At 42.2% G+C, this 17187-nt stretch overlaps 1 protein-coding gene across 2 annotated transcripts in view; it reads right to left on the bottom strand.

The window, feature by feature from the left end:
- FBN1 (fibrillin 1) overlaps positions 1-7740 on the bottom strand; it is a 250836-nt gene extending 243096 nt beyond the window's left edge. Inside the window, exons 1-2 of one of the 2 annotated variants that reach the window (XM_037834045.1) lie at positions 7600-7740; positions 6691-7035 (exon numbers count right to left, since the gene is read on the bottom strand). In XM_037834045.1, coding sequence (XP_037689973.1) covers positions 6691-6854 — 164 coding nt within the window. In that variant the 5' untranslated portion in view covers positions 6855-7035; positions 7600-7740. Of the gene's footprint in view, positions 1-6690; positions 7036-7599 lie in introns of those variants that run through there. The other variant, XM_037834046.1, reaches the window with a different exon arrangement.
- Positions 7741-17187: the final 9447 nt, after the last annotated feature.

The raw sequence follows: 17187 nt of genomic DNA, 5'->3' as shown, positions 1-17187 counted from the left end.
GCAATGCTAACCATGCCCCACTGTGATCCCACACACTTCATCTCTTTCACTTCATGCCTTTTGCACTCAAGTTCTTCCTACATTTCTCCCCCATACTTCCTTAACCTTACCCAGGACCTTGGTCAGAGACAGTCCATCAAAAAACGATTTATTGAAACTTACCACGTGCCCAGCTCTTAGGAATAAAAGGGAGGAATAAAACAAACAAGATCCCTGCCTTCAAGGAATGCTCAGCCCTAGTAGATAGTCACTTATTTATTACAAAGACCACAGTTCAGCAAACTTTTTCTGTACAAGACCAGATATTTCAGCTTTGTGGGTCACAAGCTGTCACAACTATTCCACAAATGCTGACGTAACGCAAAAGCAGATGTAGGCAATATGTAGAAGAATGGGCATGACTGTGTTTCAATGAAATTTCATTTACAAAAACAGGCAGCTAGGTCCATAGCAGTAGTTTGCTGACCCTTGGTAGACTTTCATTGTGAATGTTTTCTGATTAATCCCATCTCCACAGTGATGCTTCCCTTGGCTTGTACTGCATCTGCCTCCAATAAATGTTGAGTCTGTCCCACCGACAGAGGTAGGAGAGGACTCTGGGGAAATGAAGGTATCAAGGGCAAGGAAGGAAGAGACAAACTTACCAACTCAAAAATCCATTACAATTGAGAAGCAGAAAAAAATGTGGTTAAGAGCATATTTATGAACTCAAATTTCCAGCTCTGCCTCTTACTAATTGATGTCCCTGGAGTATTTACTTAAATTCTCCATCCCGCAGTTTCCTCATCTGTTAAATGGGGCAAATAGGCCCTAATCTCCTTCATAAAGGACTTACATATTAAATGAATTAATACATGTAAAAAGGAATCGCAAGTTACATACCAGAGCTTGCTTTTCTTTATCATTAGTGCTGTAATATAATGTAAAAATTGGCTCTGAGCTTACAGACGGCCGAGGTGAAAAATGAAACAATCAAATAACTGGCCTTATTGCTAAGGACTTAAGACCTATAATAGTTACTCAGGAAAGAGTCACCTCTCTTGAAACTCTGTTCTAAGGGAAATTTCTCACATGGCACATGAAAGCAAGAGATTCCGAATGGCATAAAGAGCTACACCTCCAGCTCAGAACCCCAGACAATGCAGACGGAGGGTGCCTGTGATGGCTCTCTATAACCTGAAATAAAAGTTCAAGGTATAATATTAAAATAGAATATATGTGCCATTCAAGGTACCTGCCAGCTCTGACATTCCATGATCCTTTCTGTGTTGTATTAGTGTTTTTGCAGAAATGGTAGAGAAAGTTTCTTATTTGACTAAATATCACTCTGTGATTTACCCTCCCTAGGATTTGTGCCCTAGCACAAAAGAGTATCAGGAATTTTAAGTAGAACTTTACCAGTGTCTTAGAGGCCTACATTTTTGTCCAGTAGAATGAAAAACCAAAATCTTAACAAAATAAATGGAGAAAGTAAATTTAATATTAAGAATTTGTCTTTAGAACCTAACTTCTATGTATCTCAGCCCTCACAGTTGTAAAATAAGGTTAATAAAAGAACTCACCTTATGAGATGGGAGGATCACATGAGCTAACACATGGAAAACACTCAAAACAATGCCTGGCACAAAAATACTTTGTCTCCACCTTCTTTATTTTAAATGTGGAATTGCTGAAGTCTTCTAGTCAATATCTTCTTTAATGGTGTCCTAATGATTTTAGGTGAATGTTAGCTACAACTGCTACTACTGTTACTCACTGTTTGTTTTTACCTAATACTAGACCCCCATGCCCTCCACTGCTGCCTTTTTGTTGATTCCTGGTTCCTGTGTGACATCCCAAGTTTCCTTCTAACAGATAAGCTCCTGCAAGCAGGCGGTAAGCTGTACGTCTGTGGCATTCCCCAGAGACAAGTTCAGGCTGGCATTCAATCAAGGCTTACTGAATTAATGAATTCTTTGAAACCACATCTAATATAAATTAGTGTTGAAGTGCTTATGTTAGGATTCTTGCCTTTGATAATTTTACAATCTAATGGGAAAATCAAATTCAATAATCTTGAAATTCTCACATGCCTGCATAGAATTCAGGGCTGGTCTGTTATTAAGTTCACCTTTCTCACAGAATGTTACAGAAAAAAAACAGAAAGTTGCTCGAATAGATCCATTAGCTGGGTTAATTGTTAGAAACAAAGAAATTGGTAAAACACTTTATTTCTCTTTCGCACTGAAAATTACAACTGAAATTCACAAATCAGTTAGGCTGGTTATTTGGTTTACTATAGGAAAAACCAAACAAGCTAGTGTGTAAATTCACTAATACCTTGTTTAGTATTTTGCTTGATTGGAGCAGTAGACATAATACTATAATCTTTTTAAATATCTGCTACACAACGCAACAAAGGAATATGTCAATATTCTTTAAAATTCCAAATAAGCTTGAAGGGAAATCTAGACTTCAATTTCAATCAGCCCTCACCTCATCTCACTGTAGGTTGATGTTTTAATCAATTTGTGATACCAACAACTTATGCTTTTTTAGTAAACAATCTACATCTTAAATGTTAAAAAATGAGTCACATAAATATTTTGTCTCCACCTTCTCTAAATGTGAAATTGCTGAAATTTTCTATATAAAGTATCTTTTTAAAAAACTGGTCTCCCAATATTTTAGCTTAACCTTTTGCATAAGTGCAAAGACAAACCACACCACTGCAGGAGTCTTTTCCCCATATTTAATTAGCCCATCTGACTTCAGATGAAACTTAAAGTCCCCTTTGTAAAGTAAAATGAACTTTAGAAAGTCTACAGAACTTTTCCTGTGTTCCCTGTTAAAGTTTTCTATTTTAATAACAGACTTCTGTGTAATTAATCCCTCAGAGTTTGCCATCACATAATCTACCCTGTGTACGAACTGTTCCATGTGTATTTTTCTGGTAATAAGAACTCTAGAAAAAATAAACAAATAAACAAAGACCAAAAGTAATCATGCACAATGGGACAAATTGTGTGAAATACAACCGGTCTCATGTACCTATAAACCAGGCAACAGGGACAGAAGTCTCAATCCACCTTATCAGAGAATTGTGAAAAGGGGTTTCACTGTAAAGAAATTTTCCCTGTGACAGGAAACTAGTATTTCTTTATTTGGAAGCTAAAGCAACAAGGCAATCATAAATAAATGATGCATAACTGGTGTTGTTCAAGTAGAGGTTTTCTTTCTAAAGACTGAACTATTTCCCATACTTTTTGCCTAATCACAGTTCAAAATTTAGTTGAAAAAATTCTTGTGAACTGGAATGCGAGCATCGGAGCTAGGATTTTATTATATCTAATCAAGTCATTTCACATATGTGATGCAATGCCCAGGCAAAGGGAAACTACAATACATTTATTATTTTAAAATGTTTTTGAAACTTGCAATATTCTCATTTTAAAACAGAGCAAAATCCAATTTTTTGCAGAGTGAATGGGGACCACACTTATTCCATTAAAAAAAAAAAAAAGGATTTCCTGTAAAAATGGAAACTGGAGATTTACTCTAAGAAAACACAATGATCGCTGGGTAGAAACCTGAGGATGCTTAAGTTTCCACTGCAGAACAGCTTCTGCTGCCCAGTTGGGAGGAAAGAAAAGGGAAAAAATAAAAGAAAACACCTGCAACAGGATGGGAGGAAAGGAAGACAAACTAGGACTACCAACACAGAAACAAAAAACTAGGCAGGTTCCTAGTCTGTGAAGACAGGGAGCTGACAAGAAAGAAATATATATCCAAAGAAGACTGCTAGAGCAAATTTCATAGTCACCTGTTACATCAGAGAAAGACAAGAGGGCAGTATTTGAGGGGGGGATTGGAGCAGTGCACAGCAGACACTGAAGAGGGTAAGGCATCTTCTAACTAAAGGAAATATTAGTGAGGTGCTGAAAGTTACTGCCACCAACTGGGCATTGGGTGGACTTTGGGGCCACAAATCACTTTCACTTCATAAACTGTGCATTTCCATCAAAATGGTAAACAGGTTTTATTGCAGGCAAAGAGGTGAATTTTAAAGCTAGTGATGTTTTAACTAGCAAAAACAGAAATTTTAAGCAATAACTGGAAAATGTAATACACAACTGCTTCTCCTGGTGATTTCTACAGTACAGCAAGGTTAAAAGACTTATTCATATGAGACAGTAATGGTAATCAGCAGAAAGAATAAATTTTAAATGTTATTCAAATTGAATATCAGAATTTGTGTTGGTTTAAAATGGGTGGAAAAACCTTTGATCAGCAACTCTATTTGTACTCATTTATACTGTATATAAACATGCACAAACACACACACAGGTATATAGAAGAATGCTGGAAACAGCAAAAGATCAAATATAATCTAAATATCCATTATTAAGGAACTGTTCCGGGCACATATGAGATTCTATGTGCTACAAAGTACATCAGGTAGATCCATTTGGGCTGATAAATGGATACATTAAAGATATGCAAAAGCAAGGAAGGTTTAGAACACTATGTACAATACATTTCATGTATTAAAAAGGATACACAAACACACATATATAATATTGTACATATATAATATCTCTAGAAAAATACACAAAACTGGTCTTTGAGAGGTAGAGACTGAGTGGGAGGGAAATACTTTTCACTGTATCTCTTTTTCAACTATTAGAATGTCCTTAACACATATATTTACATATGTATGTGCATATATATACGTGTGTAAATATGTGTATTATATACATATATATTAAATCTTACAGATACTATGAAAATCAGGAAAATTCCTAATTATTGTTCTATTAGCATCAAGTTTTCAGGAAAGTTTTATAAATAGTTTGCAACAGGATAAGATCTGTGTTAGTGATCAAATACCATCAGGAGCATGAGAGGTATCTCTATAATCATAAAATAAAAGTAAAATTCAATAAGAATAAGTGCTGGTATGAGTAGAAGTGTAGACCTCCTGTTAAGCAACAAATAAGCTTACTGCCTGTTTTGCCACTGGGTCTGCACCTTCCCAGGAAACACACAGATATGAGACTAATGTCTAGCCAGGCCTAATATCCCCCTGCAGATTTTCACCCACAGAATTAAGCCCCCATTTCCTCTATGTCTAGAGGAATACTACCATCAGGTATGGACATCAAGATAATATTAGTATCACAGAAACATACTTTTGAAGGGGAAATTTTTTGCTGGACTCCATTAGCTCCTTTCGAGAATGTATAAAAATCGGAGTTTATTAAGTCCATTTATTGACCCTGCCATGCCTTGCACACAGGGCAGCAGACATCTACTGTATGATCAAAATCAGGCTCACTGTGATAAGCAAATTTCCTTTCCAAAATTGTCAGAATCCTGGATTTATTTTCAACAAAGGCCAAGATGGAACCAAATTAATCATAACTATTTCCTGGGGTCAGAAAATCATGAATATTTTACCACGGCCTAAGTGCCTTAGCTCTGACAAACATTTTGTCCCTAGTCCAGACAAGGCCTCCAAATATCTGGTCGGCTCAGTTCACTGCACTTTGTCTTCCAAGCACCTGGGCCACAGAAACACAAACGGCACTACATACAATACACACAAGTAAGACAGCTCATAGCAAACGAGTAAGTGAAATGTTCAACCCACATCTGAATGGACACTATCACTTGGTCACCAGGGCCAAAATATCAAGCTATACAACCACCCAAGAAAGAACGACAGTAAGAATGGTAAGAACTTAATAGAAGCCCTCTGTGTTTTTACTGTCTGGGCTCATTTAACAGGCTCCTGCAAGGAGATTAAAAGGTGATCATTAACAGTCCATCCTGCTGCTTCTACGGAGGCTGGAATTTAAACTCAGATTTCTCTTTAAATCTAAAAAATCTTATGGGAAGTAAGTACATTGACACCTTCTTTCAATTCAGAGGACGGACAGCCCTTATATATAGTCAACCTGCCTAATTTAAATCTTTCCCGGAAACATTTTTGGTAATAGAGGCATGGGATGTCCAAGAATCGATCAACTGCATGTTCAGAGCACATACACCACTGGGTAAAATGACTTGCTCGGGGTGGGTCACGGCAGCCTCATCACCGCAGAAAAATGAAGGGCTCCATACAACCCCAGAACAAGTTCCCAGAAACCCTTGCCCTGTTCTGTTTCCAGTGTAGACATATGAAAGGTAGTCGTATCCCTCAGAAAACTCTGTCCTTAGTTCTAATAAATATAACTTAGAGGGGAGCCCTCTCCTCGGACCATGGGACACTGAGATCCCTTCCTTTCTCTGTTCCCTTACAAGTACAGCATCTGCAAAGATGCCCACAAGGAAAGTACTTTCCCCCGAACACAGCTAGACTTGGTATGAAAGGAAAAGAATGGTCTCTTCTCTGCGTCACAGTTCCTCTCCTTCTTCCTCAAAGAACTCGTCTCCACTCCCCAAATCTACCTCGACAATGGCCCAAAATTCCTTTCCACAATGACCGCTCCTCTGGAGCAGAATTCCTAGAGGATCAGGAGCAAGGTAGTTCGGACGGAACGCGATGAGGACTGGGTAGCTCTTGCAACCTCTGTTCTAGGCCCCTAAGAGGTCTTTCCAAGGATCCATCTACCGTCGAGAAACGACACTGTGAGTTCCTCTGGATCTTGGTACTCGGGAGAAGGAGGAGGGGAGACCCACACCAAAGAAGCTAACCCGTTCCATTACCCTTTAAGCGCGTCGAGTCCTCCGCCACCTCTTCTCTTGGCCCGGCTGGCCCTGGTTTCCTTTACGTTCCCAGCCTCCAAATTGGCGTCCGCCCCCTGGCTTGTATAGGACGCTAAGAGCACGGTAAATCCCAGGGCGATTTCCAGCAGCCCCCCTCTCCGCATGATGCCGAGCGGCGCGGGCTCCTGCCGCCTCTTGCTGCGCCTGGGGCTCGGTCCGCGGCGGCCGCTGCGCGCTTGAGAGCGCCGCGCCGCCGGGGTACCGCTCTCCCGCCGCCCGTCGGCCGAGCTGGGCTCCTCCCGCCTTCTCCAGGCGCTGCCTCCCACTTCAGGCGGCCCCTGCCAGCTGCAACACAGAGACCATCCCAGAAAAGGGGGAGGCATTAGCGGCATCGGGATGCTGAAGCCTGGTAGTCCCCATTCCCGAGCCCAACCAGCGCGCCGCTTGCGCGTTGCGCAGTTAATTTGGGTAAGTGCAGACGGTTTGGTTCACAGCTGGCTGAAAAGCCCAGGCCCCCGGCGGCAGCGGTTCCTGCTGACCCCTGGGCCTGTCCGGCGCCACCAAACCCCATGTCCCGAGCTGTCCCAAACCCCGGAGTGAGCTTGCTAGATTTATTTTTTTAATGGCACGAACTGCGCGCCTAGCGCGCTTCAGGTCCCCAGCTTGTCCTCCCCGCCAAGCCGCGGAGCTGGAAACCCGCCGCGCCGTGCCGGGCAGGCTCCGGACACTGCCACCGCCCCCCAGGAAGCTGTCAAGCAGGGGAGGGCCAGCGCCAGTCGCGGGCGTTCCGGGACAGCCCCTCACCCCAGTCCCTGTCTCTGCCCTAGGCGCAAACGCAAAAGCCTCGGTGGCTGAAGCTCCAACCCCGGTATACGCCCCGATCCCTGCAGGGACCCCAGCTGCACCCACTGGAGACTCGCTGGCTCCGGCTCCTGAGAAAGCGGCCGCGCTTGCTCCTCTGCCCTGGTCGCAGCAGCCTCTGCTCTGCTCCGCCTGCAGCTGTCCCAGCTGTGACCGCCTGTCCGCCTGTGGCACCCACAGTCTCTGCGGCGGCTCCCGCGGCCCCCTCCTCTCCCCACCTCTTCAAGTATCGTCCGCGCAGCGGTTTCTCGCGAGAGAAATACTTCTTAAAAAAAAAAGAAAAAGAAAATGACACCCCCTCCTACATCCCCCTCATCACCACCCCCTTCCCTCCCCATCCATCCTCCCTTTCCACTCCCCTTTGCCAGCCACTGCTTGCATTTTGGGGCCTCCGTCGCTCGCCGGATTAGCGCAGTGGGAGGAGGCAGTGGTGATCGGTTCCTGCCCGGACTGGGATTTTTCGTTTTAGGGTGGGGAGAAGAGGGAATGAAAAGAGGTGGAGTAGCGGTTTAGCCGCTCTGCGACTGGGAAGTCTAGACCCGAGAGTAGACTGTCCCGTGATCCCGCAAGCCCCATCCGCGCAGGAAGCCGTGCCACCTGCACCAAGAACGCGCACTGGAGGCGACAGCTCAGGAGGCTCCGGAGGCCCCGGCGACCCCGACGTGAGGGGAGACAGGTCCTAGCTGTCCTCGCCTCCCTGGAGCGGCCTCCCTGCTCGTCTACGCCGCCTCAGGCCGCCTGGGTGTCGGAGCCCGCCGAGGCGCGGCTCTTCCGAGGTTCGGTTCAAGCCACCTAAGCTAAACCGGGATGCTCCAAGAAGCTGAGTCGGATTTCGACCGAGGGGCCAGTTCTGTAAATGTTGGGGATTTGAGACAGGGGCGGTGACGGGGTGGATGGCCCTCTTGCTCACAGGTTCCCCCGAACGGTTCCATTTCGCCTCCGCACGCACACACACACACACACACACACACACACACACACACGACTGCCCCTCCAGGACATTCAAGGCACAGTAAATTCAGTGGCTCTGGAGGACATAGAATTTATGGCATATATATGACATATATAAATGTGGATAAGGGCTGGTTGCCTGCATTTAAAGGCTTCAGAGGGCAGGAAATCGCACCCTGAGCCCTGACCACTGGAACCACCAATTGTGAAGTCAAAGGTAAGAGCTCAGCACAAACAGGGACCCTGGGAATGCATCCTGTTGAAGGAGATTTTCCTTATTTGCAATAGTGTGTGTCCAGACAATAGAGTGTAAGGACTAGGGGAAGTTATTCAGCTTCTCTCTAAATGCAAGATGGGAATAATGTAGGCCACTCGGGGTTATAATTGTGATGATGAAACTGCTGAACTGTTATGATAGGTGGCATACAGAATTTGAAGATGAAAACGGTGAAGCCACCGAAAATAATGAGCCAATTTAAAGTCATAGTCCTGTAAGCATGTGTTCTAGTTTAAGGTCTCACCTGAAAAAGTCTCTTTTAGCAAACTTATAAATTGGAGCCTTCGTCACACCTTTCTTATGTAAAGATCATTCATTCAGTAGGTATTTGCTGAGTACCAACTACATGCCACTTAGTGCATGGTTGAATCAGGCTCATTGGTGAGTGTGGTAGATTGAATTATATACCTCAACATGTTCTTAACCTCCATCTGCGTTCATGTGGGTGTGAACACATGGTAAATAGGACCTCTTCAAAATGTTATTTTTAGTTAAAGTGTGGCCTAACTAAATGAGTGTGAGTCTTAATCCATATTACAGAGGCCTCATAAAAAGGAAAATCAGGAAGCCAGCATTTAGAGAAGGCCACACAAAGAACCAGAAGTTAACAGAAACCAGAAGATAAAATACAAAGAGAGAGAGCACCATATGATGGGAGACAGAGATAAAAGCCAAGGAACCCCAAGGATGGCCAGCAGCCAGCACCAGAATGATACAGACTCCAGGAGAAAGCAAGCTTGGCTGCTATCTTGATTTTGGACGACTTCTAGCCTCAATACCATGAGCCAACAAATTCCTGTTGTTTAATCCAACCCATTGTGTGTTGTCATAGCAGCATGGCAAACTAAGACAATAAGTAAGGCAGAAATGTTTCTCCCATCACACAGCAGGTAGCATACAGGGAAAGGCAGACTTGAGACAAATAATAACGGTAATTATTAAGCCTGAAGAAGGAGAAGTACTTGGTACTTGCTTGGAGGATACATAACAGGGGGTCTTGAGCTAAGTTGGGGCTGGGAAAGGACAGCTTCCCTGAGGAACATAACTAGACTTTATCTAGGATAGTGGTTCTCAACCCTGGCTACACAGTAGAATGACCTGGGGAGCTTAAAAAAATTATGACACCAGTATGCAATCCCCAGAGACTCTGATTTAAATGATCTGGAGTGGGCCCTTATGGAGGTATTTTTAAAAGCTCCGAGGTGGAGGAAGAAGCTCCCCACTGAGGTAAAGGTAAGGGAGTTATTGAGATTGGGAAAAAGATCTAAGCAGTGGGACTGTGGGTCAGGAAGAATCAGGACTACTGAGGGTCTGGAAAGACTTCGTCCTGTCCACCGGTTCCCTGGGCTTTTCTGTACCCACTGAGGAGCCTGGGGACCCTGTCTGTTTTCCCTACACTCCAGCAATGGGCAACACTGTTTGGACCCCTCCTCTTGGATCTACTCAGTGACATGTTGGATAGCAACAACCAAACTCGGGGTTTTTCTAAGGCTTTGGCCTAAGAAGCAAGGAGCAAACACTGGCGCCCTGCAAGTCTGGACTTTTTTTTTTTAAATGCAATTTTATTGAGGTACATTCACATAACATACAATCCTCCAAAGTGTACAATCAGTTGTTCATAGCATCATCACATAGTTGTGCATTCATCACTACAATCAATCTTTGTCTGGGCATTTTTATTACTCCTTACCTGCCACCCAGGGTTTCGCCTCCAAGAGAGGGATTTAGATTGAATGTTTGCCTCTGGCCTTCACCTTTTTTTTATTTTCTCTTTTCCTTGGCCCCTCCCTCCAGTAGAGGAAAGATTTTCTATTTCCTCTCCAAATTGGATGGGAGCACTAAGCCATATAATTCCCTCTAATAAGACTCATAGCCTACCCATTATGGTGGCAGCTCTGCAAGTGAAAGGAAAAAAATAAAAACAACTCTGATTACTGAGAGGGAAAATGCATTTTAAAATATGTAAGAAATATCCCCATTATCTAGGCAATCAACATATATTAGAAAAATATATATACTACTCAGTGACAAAATTCAGTAACAAGGAAAAGCTGTGTCTTTGCATAAGGTTTTCTTGATGCCAGATGATTCACAACCCACTGCTCTTTAGACTTATTATAGTTCATACCACTGTTTGCAAAATAAGTCCATGGACTAAAATTCCCTTATTCCTCAACTTCACTTAAAAGAATTCTATCCATCCTAAGAGAACTTGATAAAATTCTCCATTTTTTTTTAAGGTGTATAATTCATGCCAGTATCTCTTCTTCAAACCTCACTCTACTTATTAACAGAAGCATTCATTTAATAATTAATTAATTTTAATACATAAAGCATGCCTACTATGTGCCAAGGAGTGTTAGGTGCTGATAATTGGGACATTTTCTATAAGGTTAAATGAACTATCTATTTTTTCCTGTGGTTACTGTGATTTTTTCCCTAGCTGGATTATAAGTCCTTAAGGAAAAAGCTTGCATTCTTTATTCAAGGAAGCTTCCATAATGTCCTGAAAACTGTAATGAAAGACAAATAATTAGTTGGTTGTTCTTTGATCAGTTGGGGTCTTCTGGAATTTTAGCTTCAAGACCACAGTTATCATCGCTTTGTATCTTCTGAATAGATATCTGTGTCAGCAAGGACTCTGTTTGCAAGGAAGAAAACTATCTCTGGCCAATTTAAACAAACATTTTTAAAGTATATTAAGTTACGAGATAGTTCATTGAACCTGACTTTGGTATAAAATGGGGAATAGGGCATATCTGGGGTAGAAGCAACAGAAATAAATGGAAGATCTCTTCAGGCTCGTATCATTTGGATGAATCAACGCCAACCACTTCAGTCCTCCTGCCATCCCCCTCAAGGTTCACATTATGAGGATAGGGTCCAATTGGTCCTGCTTAAGGAATCTGCCCACCATCCTGGCCAGGGGATGATCAGCATCTTGATAGATAGCCCCACGGGAAAGTGGTTACTCCACAAAGGATGACCAAAACACTATCACCAAAAATGTGAGGAATTGGATGCTTGTCAGGCACACACACAAAAATGTCCAGATGTCCACTATACCATCTACATCATCTCAAGAGGTTTTGAGAATGTTTAGAGCTTATTGAGATAAAAGTTTCCAAGACCGTATAAAACTTAGTCTAAAATCAGCTTCTAGGTTCCAGGACAATTAAAGCATGGCTTCAGGCTTTAAAACTAGACTTTCATGCAGCCCTGATTCCCTCCATTGTTGGTGGCAAACAGACCAATCACAGTACACCCAGCTATAACATCAAAAACTAGACCTTGACTTACAGTGATGTCGAATTTTGTAGTTACAGAAACATAATGCATATATGACAGCTGCCAGAAACCAGACCTACCTGTATCAGAAAACAGTACTTTCATATACATAATCTTATCACATAATCTCACCACAACCTAATGGTCAGTTGAAAATCGTGGCCACAATATTTCTCATCTTTTTCCATCAAGAAGTAGAGTCAATTTCCCAACCCTCTGAACCTAGGTTGGACTGTGGCTTCCTTTGGCCAATAGAACACTGTAGAAGTATTATTGTGTGACTTCCAAAGCTAGGCTTTAAGAGGTCTTGCAGCTTCCTTCTCCCCCTCTCAGAATGCTACCCTGAGACTGCAAGCCTTGAAGAAACCAACAATGAAAGACTATGTGGAGAGTGAGCCCAAGATATCCCAGCTGAGAACAGCCCCTAGCCAAGCCACTAATTAAATGCAACCACATATGTGAGCCCAGATGAGGTCAGCAGAGCTGACCAGTCAACCCACAGAATAAATATGCCATTGTTGTTTTAAGTCACTAAATTTTAGGGTGGTCTATTTTGCAGGAAGAGAGGACTGAAACAAATCTCATGAGGAAAAATACCATTGTCCCAATTTTTTAGAGGAATAAACTCACATTCAAAAAGGTTAAGAAACTTGCTCAAAATTATAATACCATTACTAGAGGCAGGAATGGGATTCCAAACCATGCCTTTGACACAAGTCAAGCGTACTTTCCATTTCACCACAGCTACCTTGTTAGCATCCACAAGATCTCGTTCAAGGTCTAAGGTCGATGTAGACTAGAGCTATTCCCAGTGTCTGTAACACTTCTCTTGTGTCTTCTGGGCAGCGAAGATTTCATCCCCTGAGCTTCGTTGCTGTCTGAATCTACATTGCATCCTATGGGATAGCTCCATTTACTCCATGCTGCAGTCACCAAACAAATCTCCCAGGAAACGAAGGGATCATAAATGATGCTGGAGCCAACTTCCCTGCCTCTCTGCTTCAGTTTTCTAGTTCCCAGTCATATCTATCACCTAGAGCAATTCGTAGGTGCTCAATAAATATTTGTTGGATGAATGAAAAAGTGAATAAACAAAATTCCTTCAAGTTGGTAGTACGATGGCAACTTTAAGGCCTCAACCCATTCTTTCTTATCACTCTGTGTGTTAAGGGAATGTCTAAGCTTTTCCAACCATTGATGGAGCCCTGGGATGACATATTGCCTCTTTGTGCCTCAGTTTTCCCATCACTCCCTCTTGGAAGAAGAACTTAAGATAGTATTAAGTTATCTGATTGCTAGCAGAGTATATCTGTGCATGTCCCACTTTTTTTCTCTGTTGTTTAGTTCATTTGTCCATTTAACCAATTTGATTGAAAGAAAGGCACCATGTGCCAGAAACTGTGCAGAAGCCGAGGCTTCAACCACGAAGGAGATGCCATTTCTGTCTGTAAGAATCATTAGGTCCAAGTGATTGGAAGAGAACCTTACTATGGTGTAAGACCCAAAATTAATATGCTGCCTTGTCTGGTGAAATCAAGAGGACTCACTTAGCCTAAGCACAAGTTCCCCTCCCCACTCTGCTTCCACGGATAAGATCTCATGGCCAAACAACCCTCCTTATCAAGTGGACCAGGTGCAGTTCCTGCTTATCCCTGAGTAGCAGGTTTTAGTTCCCTGCCAGCCTGCAGAATTACTCAGACAAGCCAATCACATCCTCCTTTGGGAACCAGAGGGCATCCCACCCTCTTGTCTCTACAAAGCCTGCCTCCTACAGCCTCTGGTTGTTCAGTACAAACCCCATGTAACCCTGCATGGCATGTAGTGTCCTCCTCTCCCGGGCTGTGAATATATGTGACGAATAAACTGTTGCCAATTTCATCTGTCCAGTTCTGGGTGTTTTATGTTCAGCCATCCCCATAATCCTAAGGCAGGAATACGTTCCTCATCAATGAGGTGAACAGAAGGCAGTTAAAACACAACTTATACTGATAACTACCATTTATTGAGCATTTACCTGGTGCAGGCACTATGTAAAGCAGGAGGTTGGTCATGCTCTCTCCATTTTACAGTTTCCGAGAAATTAAGGTTTAAGGAAGAGCATGTTAAAATGACATAAATAGATATTTTCTTTAAGAAAAATTTGTGTATGCCTTTATCTATATGTTATATTCAGCATAGTGGCTTGGAGTTCTGTATGCCAGAAAAACATATTCTTAATCCATTCCTGTGTGTGTGAACCCATTGTAAATAGGACATTTTGATGAGGTTACTTCAGTTAACGTTTGACCCAACTGAATCAGAATGGGTCTTAATCCTGTTATCAGAAGACTTATAGAGAAGACCACAGAGAGAGAAGCCACAGGGAGCAGCCAGAAGCTGGAAGCCAATGGAACCTGGAAGAGAAAGGAGAAGACACCACCACGTGCCTTGCCATGAGTCGGAAAAGTCAAGGAACTCCAAAGATTGCCAGCCAACCAGAAAATACCGATCCTGGGAGGAAGCAAACCTCCTAGTCTCTGTAATCCTGAGCCAATAAATTCTTATTGTTAAGCCAACCCATTGTATGCTCTTTGTTTTAGCATCTGAGAAGCTAAAACACTCAATTTCCTAAGTAATTCCCACTTCAATGTAAAATTCTGGTTTTGTGAGGAGACAATGGTGAAAAAGAGAAAAAAAAAAAAAAACAGGTAAAAATTTATACATGCTAGAACAGGAGTAAGAATTTTTTCATTTTCATCATTTTCAGAATCTTATTTTAGCTACTTAAAGAAAACTTTTGTTAAAAAGAATTTTCCCTGATAAGGAGCAATTAAGAAAGGGAGAATGAAAACCCAATAAGAACAGATAAACTATCGTGGGTAAATTTAATGTTCTGGGAATGCCCAGGAATGACTATGGTCTGTTAATTTCTGATGGGTATCCTAGGAACAAGTTCACAGAAATGTTGCTATATTAGGTTATTTTCTTGGGGTAGAGTAGGAACACGTTGGAAGTAAAGTTTACCTTAGGTTAGTTGTCTTTTTCTTACTCCCTTGTTATGGTCTCTTTGAAATGTTTTTTTGTTGTGCTTTTTTTTAAAATTCTTTTTTGATATATTTGATTTAAAAAAAGAGTTAATCAAAAAAAAAAAAAAAATGAAAAAAAATATGCAGAGCCCCCTTAAGGAGCTGGTGGAGAATGCAGGGGTGTTGGGCTTCCCCACCTCAATGGCTGCTGATGTGCTCACAGACATAGGGGACTGGTGGTTTGATGGGCTGAGCCCTCTACCACAGGACTTGCCCTTGGGAAGACTGTTGCTGCCAAGGAGAGGCTAGGCCTCCCTATAATTGTGCCTAAAAGCCTCCTCCCAAATGCCTCTTTGTTGGTCAGATGTGGCCCTCTCTCTCTAGCTAAGCCAACTTGGCAGGTGAAATCATTGCCCTCCCCCCTACATGGGATCAGACACCCAGTGGAGTGAATCTCCCTGGCAACATGGAATACGACTCCCAGGGAGGAATCTAGACCCAGCATCGTGGGATGGAGAACATCTTCTTGACCAAAAGGGGGATGTGAAAGGAAATGAAATAAGCTTCAGTGGCAGAGAGATTCCAAAACGAGTCGAGAGGTCACTCTGGTGGGCACTCATACGTACAATATAGACAACCCTTTTTAGGTTCTAGTGACTTGGAGTAGCTAGCAGTAAATACCTGAAACTATCAAACTACAACCCAGAACCCATGAATCTTGAAGATGATTGTATAAAAATGTAGCTCATGAGGGGTGTGATTGGGAAAACCATATGGACCACACTCCCCTTTGTCTAGTTTATGGATGGATGAGTAGAAAAATGGGGGAAGGAAAAAAAAAAAGGCACCCAGCATTCTTTTTTACTTTGTTCTTTTCCACTTTAATTTTTATTCTTATTATTTTTGTGTGTGTGGTAATGAAAATGTCAAAAATTAATTTTGGTGATGAATGCACTATATAATGATACTGTAAACAATTGAATGTACACTTTGTTTTGTATGACTGCATGGTATGTGAATATATCTCAATAAAAATGAATTTAAAAAAAGCATTTTCCCATAGTCCAGCCACCCAAGTATAACTGTTTTTATTTTTTCTCGGTTCCCCTCCAGTCTGTGTCCATATGGAGCATTTTTTGTAGTCATAACCATGGTGCACATAAAGTTTTGTGTTCTGCCGAACAGGGAGGAGAATTGTTCAGCACTTCAGTGCTCAATCTTTACATTTTACAGATGGGGTCCCTGGGTGAGGTTTGCCTAGCTGCATTTCTGGCAGAAAGCATGTACAACTGTTGAATTATGTTATTGAAATAAATTTCATTACCTCAATCCCCCAAAGCAAACAGCTCCTCTCCACCCAAAACAAAAGCTCTGGCTCCCAGACTTCATTTCATTTGTGTTTTCCATGAGTTTTGTGACCCACCCTGGTATTCCCTGTCATTTTTCCTACTAGACATAACATATACCAGTCCAACAGCAGAGGGGAATGAAGAAGAGACCCGGAGAGCAGGAAAGGACATCACTTTGTATGTATCATGAATTAGAAACACATTCTCTCTTGGCCCCATTCGACAAGTGTTTACTGAACACCAGTTCTGTGTTCCAGAATATGGTAGACCCTGCAGAAGGCACCAAAAAGTATCAGAACTCTGTCGTACCCTGAAAGGGTAGGCCTTCTTTGGGAGGAAGAAAGTGAATGCATATAGCTGGGGTCAGCAAACTGTCTGTGAAGCGACAGAATAGTAAATATTTTAGGCTTTGCAGGTCAAGAGGCAAAAGAAAATAAAATGAATTCCTACAAACCTTTAATGGACAAAAATAAGAATCTTTAGTTGTGGACACTGAAATTTGAATTTCATATAATTTTCACATGTAACCAAATACTATTCTTCCTTTGAATTTTTTTCAACAATTAAAAAATGCAATAGTCATTCTTAGCTTGCAGGGCGTATAAAAAACAGACAGTGGGGTCAGGTTTGTTCCGCCAGCCCTGGTTTCCCAACACCTGGCATATAAGAAGTGGTTTGGGATTACTCTCCAAAATTAGTAGCAACAAAACAGGGAGTTCAGAGAGGAGAGAGATGGGCGGGGTAGGCTGGCCCAGTCAAGAGGAAG

Source organism: Choloepus didactylus, chromosome 4, assembly GCF_015220235.1.
Source record: "Choloepus didactylus isolate mChoDid1 chromosome 4, mChoDid1.pri, whole genome shotgun sequence".
NCBI classification, from domain to species: Eukaryota; Metazoa; Chordata; class Mammalia; order Pilosa; family Megalonychidae; genus Choloepus; species Choloepus didactylus.
This window is presented reverse-complemented; position numbering and strand designations above follow the sequence as displayed.